A 19,250-nucleotide genomic window follows, 5' to 3' on the forward strand; every position below is an offset into this window, starting at 1 on the left:
TATAAGACCAAGTCCAACCTTCACCTGCCCCCAACCACAGTGTTCTTACATGTACTGTATAGATATTTTTTGAAAGAAATGATCTGTGACCGACAACACAGGGCTACAGCAAAGCATTCCACATTAAAAATAAGAGAGTAGAAGAGGAGGGTCGAGAGGTGGAAGGGATGTTTCAGAATAGACAGTCGCAGCAGATTTGATAGGCATGTTCACAGTAAACATTATTAGATGAAGGATGGGACTGGGGCCTGCTTCTAGGACGTCACCTTAAATACTCCTTAGCTTTCTCCAAGCAAAGCAGTCATATGAATATTTTCTTGACTGTTCATACGCAGCTGGAATTGTATTGGAGATTAAAGTTTAGATGTTACTAAATCTGTTAAATGATGGAGAAAATAGAGGTACAAAAGGCTTGAAGGAGCCAAATGGAATACTCACAGTGAAACATGCATGTTAAGATCATCTGGCCTGAGAGCATGTTGCAAGTGTAAAACTAGAAAAATTTAAAAGTTCATGGAGTTTTTTAAATCACATTAAACCAACATGTAGGTTTTGCTTTAAGTGATGTATAGGTTTAATATGAGATTATATGAATCCCTAGGAGAAAACATTGCTTTCTGTAGCACTACAAAATTACAAAAGCAGAGAGTTTTGTAGCATAACCTTTCCTCTCCCATTAAGGTAGGCGACAGTGCTACAATTCCAAAGGGACTAGAAATCACTAAGAAACCTGTTAGAACAGCATTTCCGTCACACGTAAACTGATGGTTTTCTCCAGATGTTAAACTCAATCCCGCAGTCTGTGGATTACTAAAAATCCTGAAGTCTTAGGAAGCTGTCAGTACTCTATCACACACAGCTCACCTGAGGGCTTGCTCATTATCAGCTGGTGGAAATCTAGATGAAACTTTTCAGTTTAATGACAGACAAGGAAAAGGTACTGTGTAGGACTGGGGCAATAAGTAACTGCCCTTGCAGCTTGTAGAGGAAAAACTGTGACTAGTCAGCATGTCCACCTAACGTGGTTCATCCGGTCATTGAAATACATTTTGTTGCTTGTTCTTGCTGGAACACACCAGCAGAAAAACATAGAATAAGGACTATTTCACATCCTTTAAAAGAGATTTGGGTTGAGAGCAGCAGTAGGGCGTAGAGGAAAGATTTAGTTTGGCTATTATTTTAGGTGTACTTAATTGCCATGCTATAGTCTAGAACACTTGAGAAGAAAATGTTTTTGTTTTTCGTAAGAGGAAGAGAACGTTCCCACCCTTTTCAGTTTCAGCTGAGTCTGTGCTAAAATGTGGTCCAGTCAGTCACTGCCTCTATTTTTATCCAATGACCCAGCAGCTGTTGAACTGTGCCAGAGTTTAATTCTTCAGAGCCTGATGATGCAGGAATCCAGAAGGCCTGAATTCAAGCCTAATTTGAACGGGCCAATGCATCTTTAGCTTTTGCTTGAGCAATTAGCAGCCTGTATCAATTTGTGCTAATTGTCAGTCTCTGCAACTTTTCCAGGCCTTTTATGCAAATCAGGACTGGAAGCAAACAACTGAATGACCCGTGAGGGTGGTACAGAGCCCGGCACCATTGTTCTCAGGCAGTGAATTTCAGTGCTTCATTTGTTCGTGGACTAAAAAAATGCCACAAAGATAACTATCTCCTCAGGCTTAATTATCATAGCCTTTGTACTGTTCTTGCCTGTGCAGAAAAAGAGGCATACATGGTCCTTGCACTCGATTTATATTGCTTCTCACTGTTGCTCTAGGTATAGAAGAAGAAAAACATTAATTCTAAGACTTTGGAAGATATATGCTGTCAGGGATTGATAAAAGTTTTTAAAGTCAAGTCCTTTCTGTAGCTACAGACTGTGTTGTGAATTCAGAAATCTTTTACTAACGTTATGTTGGTGATCTGAGAATGTAGGAAGTGTCAAAGCTGAATCAGAGCCTTTAAAGAAGAATGATGCAGTCAGTGAAAAATGGTTGGATCAGACTTGTGCTGTTCTGTTGATTTCAAAATATTGCAGTGAAAATGGGCAGAAACTGCAAAACTCGGGTAGATTTCCAAGATCCAATGTTGTTCAAGGATGCATATTTTAGAAGAGCTAATGTTGCAGACTGAGAAACCAACACACGCACAAAAGAGGAAGAAAAGAAGAAATAATAACAAGAAGTTTAGAAAAATTAATGTTTTAGAATATTTTAAAATTCAATTTAAATTGGTTAGAAGATTGGTAAAAAGACTTCTTAGATCTCCATTTGCTCCCAGCCCTGGTCTTTGACAAATTGAGCTGGAAGAAACTGAGATTTCATGTAATTATTTTTTTAACTCTTTTTTTATTATTACTTCACTAATGTGTATTCAATAGTAATACGCAGTTTTGCTACCAAATATTCATAATATGATATAAAATATATGTAGACATATTTTTGTTTTCTTTTTAAAGGATTATGACTGTTTCTTCCTTAAGTCCTTATGGCATATTACTTTTTAAAGTTAATTTCTCAAAGTGATTGTCCTAGTGTTATAAACTCACAAATAAAACCAGCACAAATTCACTGAGCCCTCCTTCAAGATATTTTCTGTCTGTACACTCGGATTATTAAGTAGGTGTGATACGAAGACTTGGAATGGCTTGAAAAAGGCCATTGTGAGGGAGGTAGTGCTTGATTGATTTGGTGTTATGTGATTCTTGATTTGTTTACATATTTTTCGGGGAGGAATTATTTCTGCACTTTGAAATTATTTCACCTGGGAGATGCTGAACTGAACAATAATTATGAGCTTTTGTAAGAAAACACTAAACTAGCAACCAGAATTTCTCCAAGGTGTATCTACCTTTACGTTTAGTTATTTATGCTTTTGCAGATTGTGAATAATAGCACCATCTAGTGATAATCAATAATATGCCAGTATCATAAAAAGGCTGTTATTCAGTCTTAGAATCATAGAACTGATTGAGTCGGAAGGGGTTCTTTAAGGTCATCTAGCCCAACTGCCCTGCAGTGTACAGGACACCTGCAGCTCGATCAGGTTGCTTAGAGCCTTATCTACCCTGACCTTGAATGTGTCCAAGGATGGGGTTTCCACCACCTTCTTGGACAACCTGTTCCAGTGCCTCACCACCCTTACTGGAAAAAAAACTATTCTTTATATCCCATCTCAATCTCTTCTCTTTTAGTTTGAAACTATTTCTGCTTGTCCTTTTACAGCAGACTCTACGAAGGAGTTTATACCCTTCTTTCCTCCTGTAGCTCCCCTTTAGATACTGAAAGGCTGCTCTCAGTCTCCCCAGAGCCTTCTCTTCTCCCTTAGCTTGTCCTCATAGGAGAGGTGTTCCATCCCTTGGATCACTTTTGTGGCCCTCTTCTGGATGTACTCTAACAGGTCCACATCTGGATACAGTACTGCAGGTGAGCTCTCCCCAGCACAGAGCAGTGAGGCAGGATCACCTCCCTCACCCTTCTTGCTGTGCTTCTTTTGATGCAGCCCTAGATATGGTTGACTTTCTGGGCTGTGAGGGACATTGTTGGCTCATGACCAGTTTCCCATCCACTGGTACCCCCAGGTCCATTGTAGCAGGGCCCCAGCTTGTACTGATGATGTGGGTTGTGATAAGACCTTGGTCTCGAATTTGTTGAACCTCGTGTGATTCTTCTGGGTCTGCTTTTTACCTGTCTAGGGCCTCTATGAATGGTATCCTGTCCCTTGGGCTTGTCAACATTGAGCCATTGACCACCACTCTCTGGATAGTCTTATAATCAGTTCCTTGTCCGTCTAACAGTTCACCCATCAAATCTGTATTTTCCAGTTTGAAGAGGAGGATGTTATGGGGGGCTGTGTCAAGGGCCTTAGTAAAGTGCAGATAGATTATGTCAGTGGCTCTTCCTTTGTTCTCTGTCACAGTTACACTATCGTAAAAAGTGACAGGATTTGTTAGGCAGAACCTGCACCTGGTGAAGCTATGCTGATTCTCCCATATCGTCTTCCTCTTTTACATGTGCCTAAGTGTAGTTTTGTGGAGGATCTGCTGCAGGGTCTTTCCCAGCGCAGAGGTGAGGCTGACAGGTCAGGAGTTTCCTGGGTTGTCCCTTTTACCCTTCTTAAAAATGGATGCGATGTTACCTTTTTTCCATTCACCAGGGACTTCACTCAATTGCCATGATTTTTCAAATATAGTGAGAGTGTGTTGGCAACTATGTCAGTCAATTCCCTTGGGACTGTAGGATGCAATGCACACCACTAATTCATTCAACAAAGGGATTTGGGGACTCCCCGGGCTGCCCAGGGAGGTTGTGGATGCCCCGTCCTTGGACGTGTTTAAGGCCAGGTTGGACGGGGTCCTGGGCAACCTGATCTGAATGTGTATGTTTGGTGGCCCTGCTAGGCAGGGGGGTTGGAACTACATGATCCTTGGGGTCCCTTCCAACCCGGGTGATTCTGTGATTCTGTGATTCTGTGATTCTGTGATTCTGTGACTTGAGAAGGAATAATACCCTAGTTGTGATTTCTAGCTTAGTTTTTTGACTGGTGTCTTTCCCTGGATTCTCCTAAACATGCATAACACATCTAAATACAAACTTTGGCTGACAGTATGGTTTCCATGAAATAACATCTCATAAGCTAATTTGTGTAATTTTGTTATGCACTAACAAATATAAGTAACTAATGTAACTAACTAACTCCTCCAAGGCAAGCTAATGGCTTGTTTTGTATCAATTGGCATAATTGTATTCATGACACTGACAGAATTTAGGTGAAACCATGCTAATTTCTTGTTCATTACCTGCTTTTTTTTTTTTTCCTAAATTTTAAAATAGCTTTTCTAAGTTACAAAACTGCTTTTTTTTTTCTTTTTTTTTCTTTTTTTTTTTTTTCTCTCTCCACAGTGAGAGATGTGAAACAGCTGCTTCTTTGTAAGGATCTTTAACATATAATATTATTTAATGCCTGACTTTGCTTAAAACATCCTTGATTAATGATAGCTTTTCTAATCTGAGGATTTTTGTAAGCAAGTATTAGACTATGCATTCTGGAAGTATTATTTCCAGTGTGCAGGGGGATCATAATAAATACATGATAATATATAAAGCAATTTATCCCTTTCAGATTATTTCCATATGCATCCTCTGTAATAAAATCAGTAGCTCATGGCAGAAAGTCTTTAAAGTGATCTCTGCACAACAGGAAAATTTGTGGAACAAAATGCTGATCAGTATATTCCAGCCACATCTGTTATGCTCTAGCAGTTCAGAGATTTCAGTGATGAGAGAGTTTACTCAAAGCAGGAAGTTTTTTTTTCTTTCTGTCCAATGGACTGAGAGTGATGGACGCTATTCTAGCTGAGTAGCAAGGTTATAAATTCTCAGGCATACTTGGCCTCAATTTTCAGTAAATTCACTGAAAATGGAGCCTAAGTAAGTAGCTGTATTTCTGTTTTTGAGTAAGAGTACTTCTGAGAGAATAAGAGAAATCAGAGGAAGAATTTCTGGTGCAAGTGGATTGAAGCTTGTATACAGAGATAAAGAGTTATATAATGCCTTCAGGAACACCAGGAATAGTGGTTGAGCTAATAAAGCTAATAAAATTCATGAAATTATTCCCTTTGAATGCAGTACATCCAGGAAGTACCTGCTATTATACAGACATACGCAACCATTAATAAATAACATTGCACAATTCTCCGTGTAGATGCTGCTCTTCTAGAAGAAAAGCAGAGGATTTTTCTGCAGGGCATTTAGAGCCTCTTCAGTATGAAGTCAGATAGACAATTGAAAATGCTTCTGCACGTTAAGTGTGCCAACCAGGAGTTACTGCCTGCCTTGTCTAGCCACAGCTGTGCACGCTGAAAAGATTGCCACCCAGAGCTGCTTGGCACTCTGCTCTTTGCTCCTCCCTATTCTCCTCTGGATATTTTTATACTTCAGATCTTTCAGAAGAGCTGCTCACATTATTTGTCCCAAAGCTCTCAGACAAGATGGGGTGAGTTTGCAAAGCCCTGGTATTTATATTAAGAAATACCTGCTCGTTTCAGTTAATAAAAGCCTATCTATTTTCACAGCTGAAGGAAACAAGAGGGGCAGTTACAAGGTTCCTTCACCCAGTACGTTTGCAACTGAGATATATGTCCGTAGTTTAAATTCCCCCTTAGCTTACGCTTATATATTGTGCCCTTCAATAAATGCCCTGAGTTCCTAGTAATGTCAGTCCTGTACCTATTCTTAGCATTCTTTTCACTTTCTTATGAATAAGCAAACTGAAATGTCTTCAAACTCGAGAGAATATCTTGGTGCTTACTAGGACTTCTAAGAGAGCTTGGAAATGAAATGTGCAAGTACCAGATAGCCTGAAAAAAGTTGCACTGTTCAACAGTATTCAACCCAAAAGTCTGTTTTTATTAAGGTTTGTTTTCCTTTGAAGGGAATGACTTCTGCTAGACGCAGAACACTGTAGGAAATAGATCTCTAGCAAAAACTGTTACACCCTTCCCAATGAGGATTTTTATTCTCAACGTCTGCTTCTAATTAAGTATCTATACTATATTATACATACTAACGCTCAGTCCTTTACCCTTTAAAGTCAGTGGCAAATTGCCCATTGAGTTCATGGGAAAAATGCAACTCCTTTGTTAAGGCTTCCTTTATAGCAATTTCAGCTGCTTGTTTTTTAAAACAAAGATTCAGCTTTGCCACCTTTGCCTATAGATAGCAAGCATCTTCTGATGCTCTTTATATTACAGTACTAGGAAAAGGAAATTTGGTCTAATTAAATCACACTCACCTGCCATTCGGTTTGCTTTTCTTTCTGTTCTTTGTAACTACCAAGTTCCACAATGAACATGATTCTCTTGCATTATCTTTATTTTATAGACCTTTTTTCTTGAAATTCCATTTTGTAACAATTTATGACATAAATGACATGTTTATGCATAGAAAGAACATACCAAATGAAAACAGCAAGGCAAATGATTGGCATAGGAAACCACAGCTGATTTAATTTGCTCATAGTTTTGACCTATCGCCAGTACTTCTGCAAATGAAGTGTAATATAAAGCATGCTTACAAAAATCAAAGCATCCAGCTTTCTAAATGGGACCATATTTCTGAAATATATGTTAAAAAGGCAAGTTTATAAGACAGTAGTTTTCACATCTTCCCTGTTCAGGATGACATAACTCCTTTGAAGGAAAATACCCATGCATTAGATGCCCTGACCAAGATGTAGGGAGGCACCAAAGAAGGAATCTTAAAGGGTTCAGAATAACTTTCTGCGGAAGTAGAAAGGAGATGAACAGTTTGTGCTTCCCTTTCTAGAAAAGAAAGGTTTCTGTGCTGTGCCCAGGACTGCAGCACATGATATAGAGCTCTGGTTAGGAGCCCACTGGCTCTTGGAGAGCATAGATATAGTTTTTCATTGTAATTTACCTTCCATATAAGCAACAAATGAAGCAACTGCTTTGCTATTCTCAGTATCCCTCTGTCAGCAAGGTGCTGAGGTATTCTGAAGATTTTTGCCTTTCATGCTTGTTGGCAAGTAACCAAAGAATAGCTCTTTTTTGGTGCATGCTGAAGTGTTTTGCTTTAAATGTGCATTAGTCTTATCCTAACCATGCACTCTGCCTATGGACAGCAGATTCTAATGAAATGGGACAGATGGGAAAAATTACAGAAAAGGAAAAAGAAATCCACTGTGTAACTTGTGTACGATAAGTCTGAAATTTAAAACCTTCAAACTGATATCCAGGGCTTTTCCTTACTGCCAGTTTCATTCCATCTAACAGTACTGGTTGCAATCTAAATGTTATCATTTTTGTTCACAGTTAATTCCATGCACAGAATCATTCCTTTTGAAGTATAAACCGTCTCTGTGCATCAATCTGGCTTTACAGAGTGAAGCTGTATGTAAGCATTTAACTATTGAAGTATGGTCCTTTACACTATTTTCTGCTCCAGAAAACAAGTAAGAAGCACACCAAATTCTGCATTTGGCAGAAAACCCTTCCATGATTTGCATAGATCTTTAGCTGTGTTCTCTCAAATTATCTGACACAATCCTAAAGAGTTTTGTAAACAGCATTTCCTGTTGTGATATTTTATGGTGAACTTAGCCAGAAGTCTTACTATTGCATTCATGTTCACAATCACAGTGCAGTGGCAGAAGATACAGAAACATAATATAAGATACGTGAGAATATAAGATATATAAGAAGATACAATGGAACATAATAATGTCATACAAAGTACTTCAAATGTTTCCAGCAAAGAACTTAAACAATAAAACAAATCTCTACACAAAGCAACTAATGTAATTTAGTAGGAATACACTGAGTTTTTTAACTTGTTTGGTTTAAATCAGTGTGAATTATGTTGTTCATTCTATTCCATTGAAAACTCTTCTAGCATGAGAGCTGTAAAAGTATGTGTTAGAAACAAACACAGAAGAATACTTCTGTGTATCCAAAGCATGCTTGTATTTGCCTAAATACTGTGGAAGGCATGCCAAAATCAGCTTGGTATGTAGGTCTTGTGTATCCAAACCAGGGTGTACAATCATGCTCTAATTCAGCCAGCAGATTTTAAACAACTTAGATGGGACTACAGTACTAAACATTTCCACTTGGCACAATAGCTGGAATGCAGAAGTTTGGAACTAGAAAGTGCGGAACCCTAACCCTGGGGGGAAGTACTTATAAGCCTTTGCTGGTATATGGAATTTTCTTTCCTAATTATTTTTCTGTCTGTAATTAGCAATGAGAGCTTTCCATAAGCAGTAGTGTATTCTAGTTAGATTTGGGGAAATTTAAACTGTTCCTTCATTTTGCAATATAAGTTAACCTAACATCTATAACATCCTCCTTCTTTCCAGTTTGTCAATGGAAGTTTTGTCATTTACTTAAATAGAAGCTGAACTATGTCATCCAAACATGTAGAATGTATCAATTAAATTGAGTCAAGCCCTGTAAAGGATTCAAAATTATTTTCCGTAAAGACAGAAAAAAAAATACCATAACTTTCCTCATTACTCCTTATGTGAAAGAATATGTAAATATGCCTTATAGGGTTTTCTGAATACCATCAGATACAAGCTGTGTCAGATGGTCTGATGGGTGAATTTGAGAATAAGAGCTTGTCCAGACTGTGCAAACAAACTATGTTTGGAAATGTATTAGCTAGCAAATTTAAACAAACAGTTTTAAATACAGTCCAAGTAAGGCAAGTTGTGTTTAAAATCTTGTGGGTTAACTCCAAACTCCCCTCCTTTGCTGCCAAAGTTTAGTCAGCATGTTTTAAACACTGTTTTCTCTGTCTATATTAGCCTAAAGTTGTATTCAAATTCTGTTTAAAATGTCAGTTAATACAAATAAAGAGCGATCAGCAGAGTCATGGTTCAGTACTGAGCGTCTGCAAGTGTATGCATCTTCTTTTTTCAAACATTCTAGCATACAGTGAGACCTTACTTGAGTTTGCGTTAACTAGCATAGTTCAGAATCAAATGGTACCAAAGCAACAACTCCAACGCAAAGATAATTTTAAATGTCATTGGGAGATGGCATTAAACAAATTCTTTCCTGTGCCTCGTGGGGAGGATGGTGCTTTTATGCTATCAGTGCACACAGGTGAGCAAAAAACCACTTCTTCAGCAGCTGCTGGTTTATTCCCATTTGTGTGACTTGGCACTGAAATGACCTGGGAGCACAGGTATAGCAACAAGTGTATTTACCATGTTTCAACTGGAACGTAAGGAGCAGAATCTCAGCTTCTACTAACCCATTTTTTTCTGCTTGTCAGTGTGAACGTGTGTCAGTGGTGAAAATGTAACAGAATAGAGGCTTGAAAAAGTTTCCTTACATCTAGCAGCGCTGGTATACTTTTTGGATGAGCCAACTGTGTGCTAATGCAGCTCTCTTGCACATGACAATGACGCTCTTTTCCTTGCTTCAGGATCGAAAGCATAACTGTGCTGACATATCTTATACTGTTCCTCTTCTCTGTTAAACTAAGTGTAAAGGTCAATTTGAGGAAAACCTCTTGAGCACGTTCTGCACATGTCAGGTATTTCAAACGTGAAACAACTCGAATGGCCGCAATAGAGCCCACCTCTGTAAGCACCCAGCATTAATCAAATCCAGATACCACTTTCACACTGTTCATTCAAGTTGTTGCCAATTCTTTGAGTTTCACTTTCAATTTCAAGATCTGTTGAATCCAAAATGATGAAACTGACACTTGGATTGAAATCAGAGGGTTGAAATCAGATGCATGCATACAAAATGACCAGGCTGCCAGCTATCATATATCATTACTAAGGCAAAAATAAAGCCACTAACTGAACAGCAGCAGCAGCAGAAGCCTATTTCAGAACCTGGCAAAATAGCCACATAAGGTAAAGGTTTCGCATGAGGCCTAGCTGAGAATGTTGGATTTGAAGCCTGAATGAAGGCATATCATAGGATTGATTTAATTTGGAGTACAGTTAACATTTACAAGACAGTGAAAATGGCATGATATTTTGCATCTTCTGACCTAAGAAAATTTCAATCAGAGCATGGCAAAGATTGAGTTTCAAAAGAATTAAAAACAAAACAAAACAAAAAAACACTTAGCCATAAAGATTTTCCAAATAATTTGGAATGTTAGAAAATAGGCATTATAATTTGCACCAGCAAACTGGTATGGTTGAAATTGAAAGAGGAAAATGTTACTATTTCATTTTTCTAAAAATGCAGTTTAAAAAAGTTTCTGAAAAATTATATAAGATTTCTCAGCAATTTAAGAATTCACTGCATGTTTCTTCATATCTTTGTGATATCTCAAAGACATAAAACAGGACATGATTCCCTTTGAAAATGTATTTCTTGCTGACTTATGTAGAAGTGTATGTGTATGTTTAGTACGTATTGATTGGAATAGTTCTGAAACTGACAGTATCTGAAATCACTAACAAGTGAGGCACCTTGCTCAGTTCCTCAGTCCTCCACTCATTAGTTCCTCCAGTGTCTCAAGAATGAAAATCTGTGATGCCATTAGTCATAAAGATTTTTAAGCACCTGCTCATTTTTGCTTTTAGGATAACAATATGAGAAAGGAGACTGAATTTCCTTTGAAGTGATTGGAGGTCTGAGTAATGGGATTTATCACTTTGAATACTGGAAATATTCAGATAAGTTCCCAATCTTAAATTACCAATACTTTGACAGCTAAAAACAGCGAGTTCATCAAATTGCTGCTTTGGTGCAGGTAATGAATTAATATGCTGAACGTAATGTATCTATTTGTAACCAGGTAATTTTAATGCAGATACATCATGATTGAATTATAAACAAATATCATCTGTAGAAAACTCCATTAGATTGCTTGTTGCAAAAGAGATGCGTCTTAAAGGATACATAAGGAAACTCATAGGACTTTCTTTTAAGTGTTAGTCCAGAAAATTGTCTATCATTTTGTACCAACTGGTACATGTGTACTGGTGTCATGGTGGAAGCAAAAGGCACACCACGTGTCACTTTGCTCTTATGTATTTTGAATTCTTAACCATCTAGGGTCACTGTTGTATTGAGATTTCCTAACTGCCTCTTGCTTTGGTGAAGCTACCGTACAGTGCAGTACTGACATGCTTTATTGTCGTGGTGCATACACAGCATAGCCAGCTCTACCGCTTCTTCCCTTAGTATAATACTCCTAGTTATCTTTTTTATTTCCAGAACATTCATTTATGAGGTATTTTTATTTAGCACAATGTCTCCTTTGTACTGTACTTTAAAAAGATACTTTAAAGTCATTTTTATCTATTTGGTCAATATGAAATTATGAAAATTCTTTTTAATGGAAAATAATTTTTCATTAGCTGCAACATTAGTGGACATAACAAAGTAAGTTGATTTCAAGATCCAGTGTTTGAGTGGGAGAGTGGGTTAACATTTTGGATGCCTCTATGAAAAAGGTATCAAATGTTCTTAAAACTTACCGTTTTGAATAAGAGTTATAAATGGAAAAAAGTAATGTGGTACTTTGTGATACTTTAAAGAAAATGTCCATTTGTGTCAGTCTCACCTCTAGCAAATTATGGAAGTATCTTGAATCAAAAATCATTTGCTGATGAAAATTTCCTGTTTTATGTGCTGATGAGAAAAGAATACCGAGATATTTCTTGGGAAAGCAAAAAGTTTGTCTCTACCTCTCTATTAAAACTTAGCATGATAATTTTATATGGTATTTTACACTACAGACAAAACTCTCATTGATTTTAGTGGGAATGCTACTTACATATACATTTTAAGAGCTAGGCAACAAAAACCAGACATTTTTGTTAAAAAAAGAAATTTTAAAAGGGAGTATGTGTAAAGATGGTAAAAGTTCTTTCTGGTAGTGAACTATGACTTATTAGTTTTAAACACAGAGTTTTTCCTTTACCAAATTGTAGATAAGTGTGACTTCAGCATTTGTGTATCCTACCGTGCTTTCCTGGATTGTCTCATTTCCCTCTGTGATATATCCCTCTCTCTTTAGATTTTTATCACAGACAGTGCTCTGCTTGTGACCAGGGCCTGAATGTACTTCCCACTGCAGTGATCCAGAGATTTACAGCACTCAAGCTGAGTTTGGCAACCATGAGAGCAAACCTTTGCAGCTCTCCCAGTATCTGTGAGCTGAGATACTGAAAGCAGATGCATGCATTTCTGGCAAAATCTCCATTGGTGTACATTAGCAATGGGATCAACATTTGTGTACCCCAGTAGAGTACTTGTATATATTTATAAACTGTGTTTGGGAAACGCTATCCTTGGATCTTAGAGCCAGTGGCAAAAATTAGTATGCAGTAGTTGGAGAATAATTCAATCTTCCATGTGCTACTAGTGTCAGTTTTCATGGATAACAAGAGAGAAGCTGAAAACATTGCCCCTCTGCAGACCACCCACGTCGCAGAGCTTCAGCCTGGTGGTGGTTCCTGACCTGCAGACCCAGGTTTGTGTGCCTCCAAGAGAGCCCAAGCTCCCTGGGAAGGATGGCAAAGCCTGCTGACAAGGTGAGCTACAAAAGAAGCTGTGACCTGTCAGCTCTAAGTTTCAGGTTTTTGGCCAGATACGAATGTCAATTTTCAAGTCTCACTGATCTCACCCACTCATAAGTGTGGAGGAATGATCTGGAACTCACAAAGTCCACCATGCTTATAACACATATATGCTGGCATGTGTGAACTTTTACTAAGAATCTTCTTACGTATGATATTGGCCTTTTGATTGGTTTCATTTTCAAGAGAGCAAACTCATGTTTTTTGGTTCCTAAATATCTTCCTAAGTTTAGCTATTCCCACTGGAAAAAGTGCAAAGTCACAACAGTTGCCATCCATCTCTTTCTCAAGCCCCAAATGATAAGAGAGATGCCAGACTTAAGGGCTGCTGTCTGGGATGTGAACATGAAAGAGAAAAGTATCTGGTATAGCCTATTTTTTCTTGTCAGAAAAACTTATTCATAATCTGTGTTCGAGTTTCTGTGCTTTTTACTTTTAGTTTTACATAATCAGTGTCAGTTGCCTTTCTGTTACTTACAATTTTTGAAGTTCTAGCTATAAATTTTCACTAGATGGCAGGACTCCACTGTTATCTATTAACAGGAGCTTTACGTGCAAAGCAGCAGCTGCCTATCGGTAGGAAAACTTTTAAAACATGTTCAAGTTTTGCAAAGTATTATAACACCAAAAAAACCCCACTAATAAGAAAGGGATACGTAAACGCAATAAAAATATTTCTATTATTGAGTATGGTTAACATTATGGACTTAAAATCATTGAAAATAATTAGGAAAGACGATGTTTCCTTGATGAAGGAGCTAAAAAGACTTTCTTTTATAAGATGAAGTAGATGTTCACATATTGTTGTGCTATTTGTGAAAACGTTAACTGATCCAGTAAATTAAATGTGACTAGTTAAGAAGTATGTTGACAGGTTAAGAAAGTTAGAGCTTAAATAACTGAACCGCTGACCTAAAATAATATAAATAAATTCAAAAAACTTAACACTGAGTGTACTGGGACTACCAAGAACTAAAATCTGTAAATCCCTCGGCATCTTGTTTCCCAGACTATTTTTATGTATTTTAATCTCTCTCAATTTGATGGGGCAGAATTCATTGCACGGTGAGCAGTCCCGGTATGGTCTCAGCCAATGGTATTTTGCTGATCCCAGTGCTCCAGACAAAAATTGTCCCCCTTGTCTAGGAAAACATAACACAGCTCCATACAGTTACATAAGCCTCAATAACTATGGCAAATCGTCATTGTTGCAATGGAATGAGTACTGATTTTTAACAGCACTTTTAAAGTATTACTTTTGTGGCTGAGGGTTGCCAGTTCTTATTTTTATTTTTTCTGGCCTTTTCTACTATCTGTTTTGCTTTCATTTTATACATGAAGATAATTTATGAGCCGTTCAGTAATTTTCAGTGCTGTTCATGAAATATAAAAGGAAATGTTTGGCTTCTATTAAGGCTGCTCCTAAGACCGGATAACTTTCCAAAAACAGAGATAACTTGGTGTAATTCTTTCTGGGATTCCCAAAATAGTAAGGACATTTTCTCATGATAAAGCTGTACTTTTTCTTTGCCTAGAGAGGAGAAGTATCATAAATAAATGACCGAAACAGCATTTCCTAATATGAGATTCAGTTTTGCAATATGCTGAGTGCACTCAAAAACATACGGCAAATCGTACAGGAGCTGAAAGGCATACATCATCTCAGTTTTAGGTCTTTTACATTTAAGAAAACGTTTGCAATACTTGTTAACTCTCAAAAAGTAATCAATGCTTTTTATTGAAACAAACGCAATCAGCCCCTGTATAATCCCTGCAGAACATGTTAGCTCAGTCAAACAAACATCTCAATATGATCCACACCAACAGTTTCACTGGAGACAATATGTAGTTAGCAAACTATTCACTCATGTCACACAAAACACTGACAACATCTCACGATCCTACCTTGGCGATTTGCAAAGGCTGCTTTTGCTCCTTGCCACCTTGCAATCTAAAGCCCCAAGGCGCCCCTCCGCTCATAGCAATGCAGATGTAATCCCCTGTGCCCATTTTCCTGGTGCAATTAGGCAGCATTCATTTACAGAACATAAAAAAATTGTCTTGCAGATGTTCAGCGAGCCTGAGGCAGAGCTGGAGACCCAGAGCACCACACTGTTGCTGCTGCTGCGTACTGCACTAGCAAATGTATTCATTCAGAAGAATGTTAGAGCTCTCAGATCAAGGGCACAGCCCACTCTTTCGTCAGATTCCTATGCTCAGCCCACCTTCAAAGTAAAGTAAGTAACACTGAGAAAATGCACACAAAGAGACTTGGCCATGAGGCAGAAAAGCCTGCATTTAAACATGAGTCTCTCACGACAGCTAAATCAAAACAAATGCAGAAAGAAGTGTATATTTCCCAATGATGATTTAGGACATAAGTTTACTTTAGTAAATGGTGCCAGTCATTTTTAAATTTACCCATTTCTTGTGTTCATACTCAAAACAAAGAAGAAAGCAGAATTTCAAGTGAACCATTGTGTACATCTGAATCAATGATATTGAAAGCTTTTTTAGGATTTTCATTTCCATTCTGCATGCACTGACTGCAGCACTATAGGTATGTCTCCCTCTCAAAAAATGGAAAAACTTCACAATTTCCCAGTCCTAAAATTGCTTCTTTCACTGGTTCTCTGTAGCCTCAGCATAGTTCAGCATCCACTGCTGTTTTTCAATGATCTGAAGCATTGTTAGACCCTAATAATACCTGTTCTTATGCAGACTGCTGCCCTTTCCACCGAGGAAAGGAAAGGAACTGGTGGAATGAGATACCAGTTATACCAATTCTCTCTACTGATGCTATCAACAGCTGATGCTATCAACAGGTAGCAACAAAAGGTAACCTTATCATAAGTATAAAAAGAACTGATTCTTTGTGAAGTTTATTAGCTGCTGCATTACAAGGCCTATATGCAGTTCTGCTCATAGTTGCTGACTTTAAGTAGTCTAACTGTTGACAGCTGAGCTCCTGTAGGTTTAATTGGAGTGGTTTGAAAGGTCTCAGTACAAAGTGGTTTTGGATGGCTAGTTCAACATATTCAGAAATGCTGGGACAGTGGAGAACACTTGGTTTTTAAGTTACTAAGTATCTGGTAGCTGTTGAGGGCTTAAAACTAAGCCTATTTGTCCATCAGTTCGATGTCTATGGAGTGATGCTTCCAATTGCTATAGCAGGGTTCCTTAAAAACCATTAGGCAAAATACTGAGGTAGAGGCAGAGTCTTCTGTTAGACTGAAATACTATGGAGAAAGTAGGCAAGCTTTCGGTACTTGAGCCCTTCATCAGGCATGTGAAGGCATTAAGGTAACCCAAAGGCTGGGTAGAGACAAGTTCCCTCAACAAACAGATGAAAAATGTCACCATCTCAATGTCAGGATCTATTTGAAGGTAGTGCTTTTGGGTTTTTTTTATCGACTACAAGTCAAAGGCTCAGGAGAAGCAGAAGCATGGTCTGATATAAAATTAAATACTTCAAAAAAACTCTGCCAGACAAACCATACTCAGAAAGGGAATAGTATTTAAAGGGGCTTTGCTAGATAACATTTGAGTGAAAAAAAAGCCTGGTTTAAAATAACAGTTCAAGAGGGCTAGCTGATTCTTACTATCTTCTGCAATGTTGATCTGTTGCCATAGCAGACATTTTTTTTAATCTTTCCGTGAGCAAAATCTTGCTGTAGATAAAATTCTCTAATTTTCTTATTGATAGAAGTTGCTATAGATACTTTTGTGACAGTATTCTTAGGCATATAGCTGCAAAAAATGTCCTCTGGAAAAACTAGGGTGGGTTTTTTGTTGTTAGTGGTTTTTTTTGTTTGTTTTTTGTTTTTTGTTTTTTTTTTTTGTTTTTTTTTGTTTTTTTTTTTGTTTTTAGGAAAACAAATCTTACAGAATATCAGCCCTTTGTGTATTTTATTTGTAAGAAATTAAATTTGTAAGAAAATTTATAGTTTCATTACTGCTAGGGTGCTTTTGAGTTTGTGCTAGGCTATTTTTTATCATTTCGGTAAAAAGGAATAATCAAATCTGATCTCTGTTTATGAATGTCTCAGAAAACTTACTGTAGAAAACAAGGTAAAGTGTACCATCTGCATCTGAATGGTCACATAGTTGACAGGAACTTTTACTAGATATAGATACTTTTATCTCTTTTGACCATAAGGGAGAACAGTGTAAAATGATAATGTTGAACAAGCTTGTTTAATCATCACTCAGCTGGAAAGAATAAGTCAGAACAGTTTGATTTTTTTTTTTTAATGTGACAAGTGAAGTATCTACGTACAGTTGGTGAAATATCAGTAGTTGGTCTTCTCTGATGTTAGTCCCACCTTTAATCTATTTGTAATCTTGAGGCAAAAGAGCAGAGAGAAGCACTTCAAAATTGATTGGTATAGCAAAAGACAACAGAAAATTGATATGTAAAATTATGTCAATGATTTTGGCCAAAATCACCACAAGGAAAATTGGAGAAATTTCTCTTCAATGCTAAAAATAAGTTTTATGTAAAATTGTGTGCTAGTGCTTTTGGATTCTTAAAGCTGAATATTTCAGTATTTGTTTAATGTTCTACTTAATTCTGCTTTGTGAAATCTATGTGGTGCTCCACAGTTCAGTGGAAGCAGCACCAATAGATAATGTCAGTGGTGCTAAGACCTCTGATCTCCACACAGAAATTCTTTTTTAGGACCTGAGTTTCTATTTATATTGTGTAGTATTGACAGCTCTAGAACAAGCTGTATAAATAATATTAAAAAATGAAAGGAGTAATCAAGTGTGATGGCAAAGCTTTTGACTTGGAGCACTTAAACTGTGGTGTCCTTTGCTTAAACTGACAAGGATGAAGGTCCTCATAGGAGAACGGAGATAGAAAAAAATATATATTTCTTCCCTAGTAGTCTGTTGAGGGGGTTTTATAACAACAATTCCAAACAAATTACTGTTTAATATTTTTTTCTCATAAGAGAGAACTTGTTGCTTGTTCCTCAACTTAAAAACAAACAAACAAACAAACAAACCCACATTTGAACTCTGTAACTAAGCTATTCCCATAATGGGGAGATGCAAAGCTCCCTGTGTCCTAATCTCTATCAAATAATGCTCCATAGGCATTAACTACTTCCACTTGCCATATATGACTTTCTTAAATGTTTATGCCTCAGCTTATCTTGCTTTTTAATGTTATTCTTATCTTCTTGCGCATTCTCTGCATCCTTTGGGATTTCTAAATGCTGGTCAGAAAACGGACACATCATAAAAGTGGAGTCATTTGTGGGGTTTATGACATTTTGGTTGATATTTGGTCTCTATGGCACAAATAAATTGCATCGTTTCAGAGATAATTTTTGGAGATCACCAAAAACTTCAAATTTAACAGGAAAAACAGACATTTAAGCATTGCCTTCATCTCCATCATTTTCTCTAAAACCAAAACATTCAAGTGTAGGCAACGACTGGTAAAAATGTTACGCAGCAAAAATTAACTTTGGAAAGTCATCATATTGCAAATGCCAGAGCTTACCCGACATTCATCTGTGCCCAAATACAGGCAAAACTTCAGCTTGAAATTTGATCTTCTGTGATAAGATCTTTATGAAAAATCCAGGTCAAACTCCCAACTGCTCATCTACTTTCAAGAACTGCCAGTCTAAAAATTTAGCACAATAGCTTTTGATGAGCCATGGTAAAGTAAAAGTAGCTAAGTAGTAGTACTTAGACCTAAGTGAGAATGTATATCCTGGCAAGGGGTAAAAAATGACAGTTTATGGAAAAGAATAAGAACATGGGACATGTACACTACTTTCCTCAGGTGAAATTACAGAATCACCCGGGTTGGAAGGGACCCCAAGGATCATGTAGTTCCAACCCCCCTGCCTAGCAGGGCCACCAAACATACACATTCAGATCAGGTTGCCCAGGACCCCGTCCAACCTGGCCTTAAACACGTCCAAGGACGGGGCATCCACAACCTCCCTGGGCAGCCCGTTCCAGGGCCTAACCACTCTCCTAGTAAAGAACTTCCCCCTAGCATCCAACCTAAATCTTCCCTCCTTCAACTTGGATCCATTTCCCCTAGTCCTGCTATTGTCAGCCCTTTTGAAGAGTTTACTCCCCTCCTGGGTGTAGGTTCCCTTCAGGTATTGATAGGCTGCAATGAGGTCACCCCGCAGCCTTCTCTTCTCCAG

The 19,250-nt window shown here is 37.7% G+C and overlaps 2 protein-coding genes across 4 annotated transcripts in view; one reads left to right on the forward strand and one right to left on the reverse strand.

The window, feature by feature from the left end:
* The window catches only part of SYNPO2 (synaptopodin 2), an 87,635-nt gene extending 72,409 nt beyond the window's left edge, over nt 1-15,226 (reverse strand). The window contains exon 1 of the mRNA XM_048941840.1: nt 14,977-15,226. Coding sequence (XP_048797797.1) covers nt 14,977-15,105 — 129 coding nt within the window. The 5' untranslated portion in view covers nt 15,106-15,226. The remainder of the gene's footprint in view (nt 1-14,976) is intronic.
* Nucleotides 1-19,250, forward strand: part of SEC24D (SEC24 homolog D, COPII coat complex component) — a 119,897-nt gene that overhangs the window by 38,724 nt on the left and 61,923 nt on the right. The window contains exon 1 of one of the 3 annotated variants that reach the window (XM_048941844.1): nt 15,793-15,909. The exons of the other annotated variants lie outside the window; for them this stretch is intronic. The gene's annotated coding sequence lies outside the window, so the exon portion shown is untranslated. Of the gene's footprint in view, nt 1-15,792; nt 15,910-19,250 lie in introns of those variants that run through there. 3 annotated transcript variants of the gene reach the window in all.

Source organism: Lagopus muta, chromosome 4 (assembly GCF_023343835.1).
Source record: "Lagopus muta isolate bLagMut1 chromosome 4, bLagMut1 primary, whole genome shotgun sequence".
Classification (NCBI taxonomy): domain Eukaryota; kingdom Metazoa; phylum Chordata; class Aves; order Galliformes; family Phasianidae; genus Lagopus; species Lagopus muta.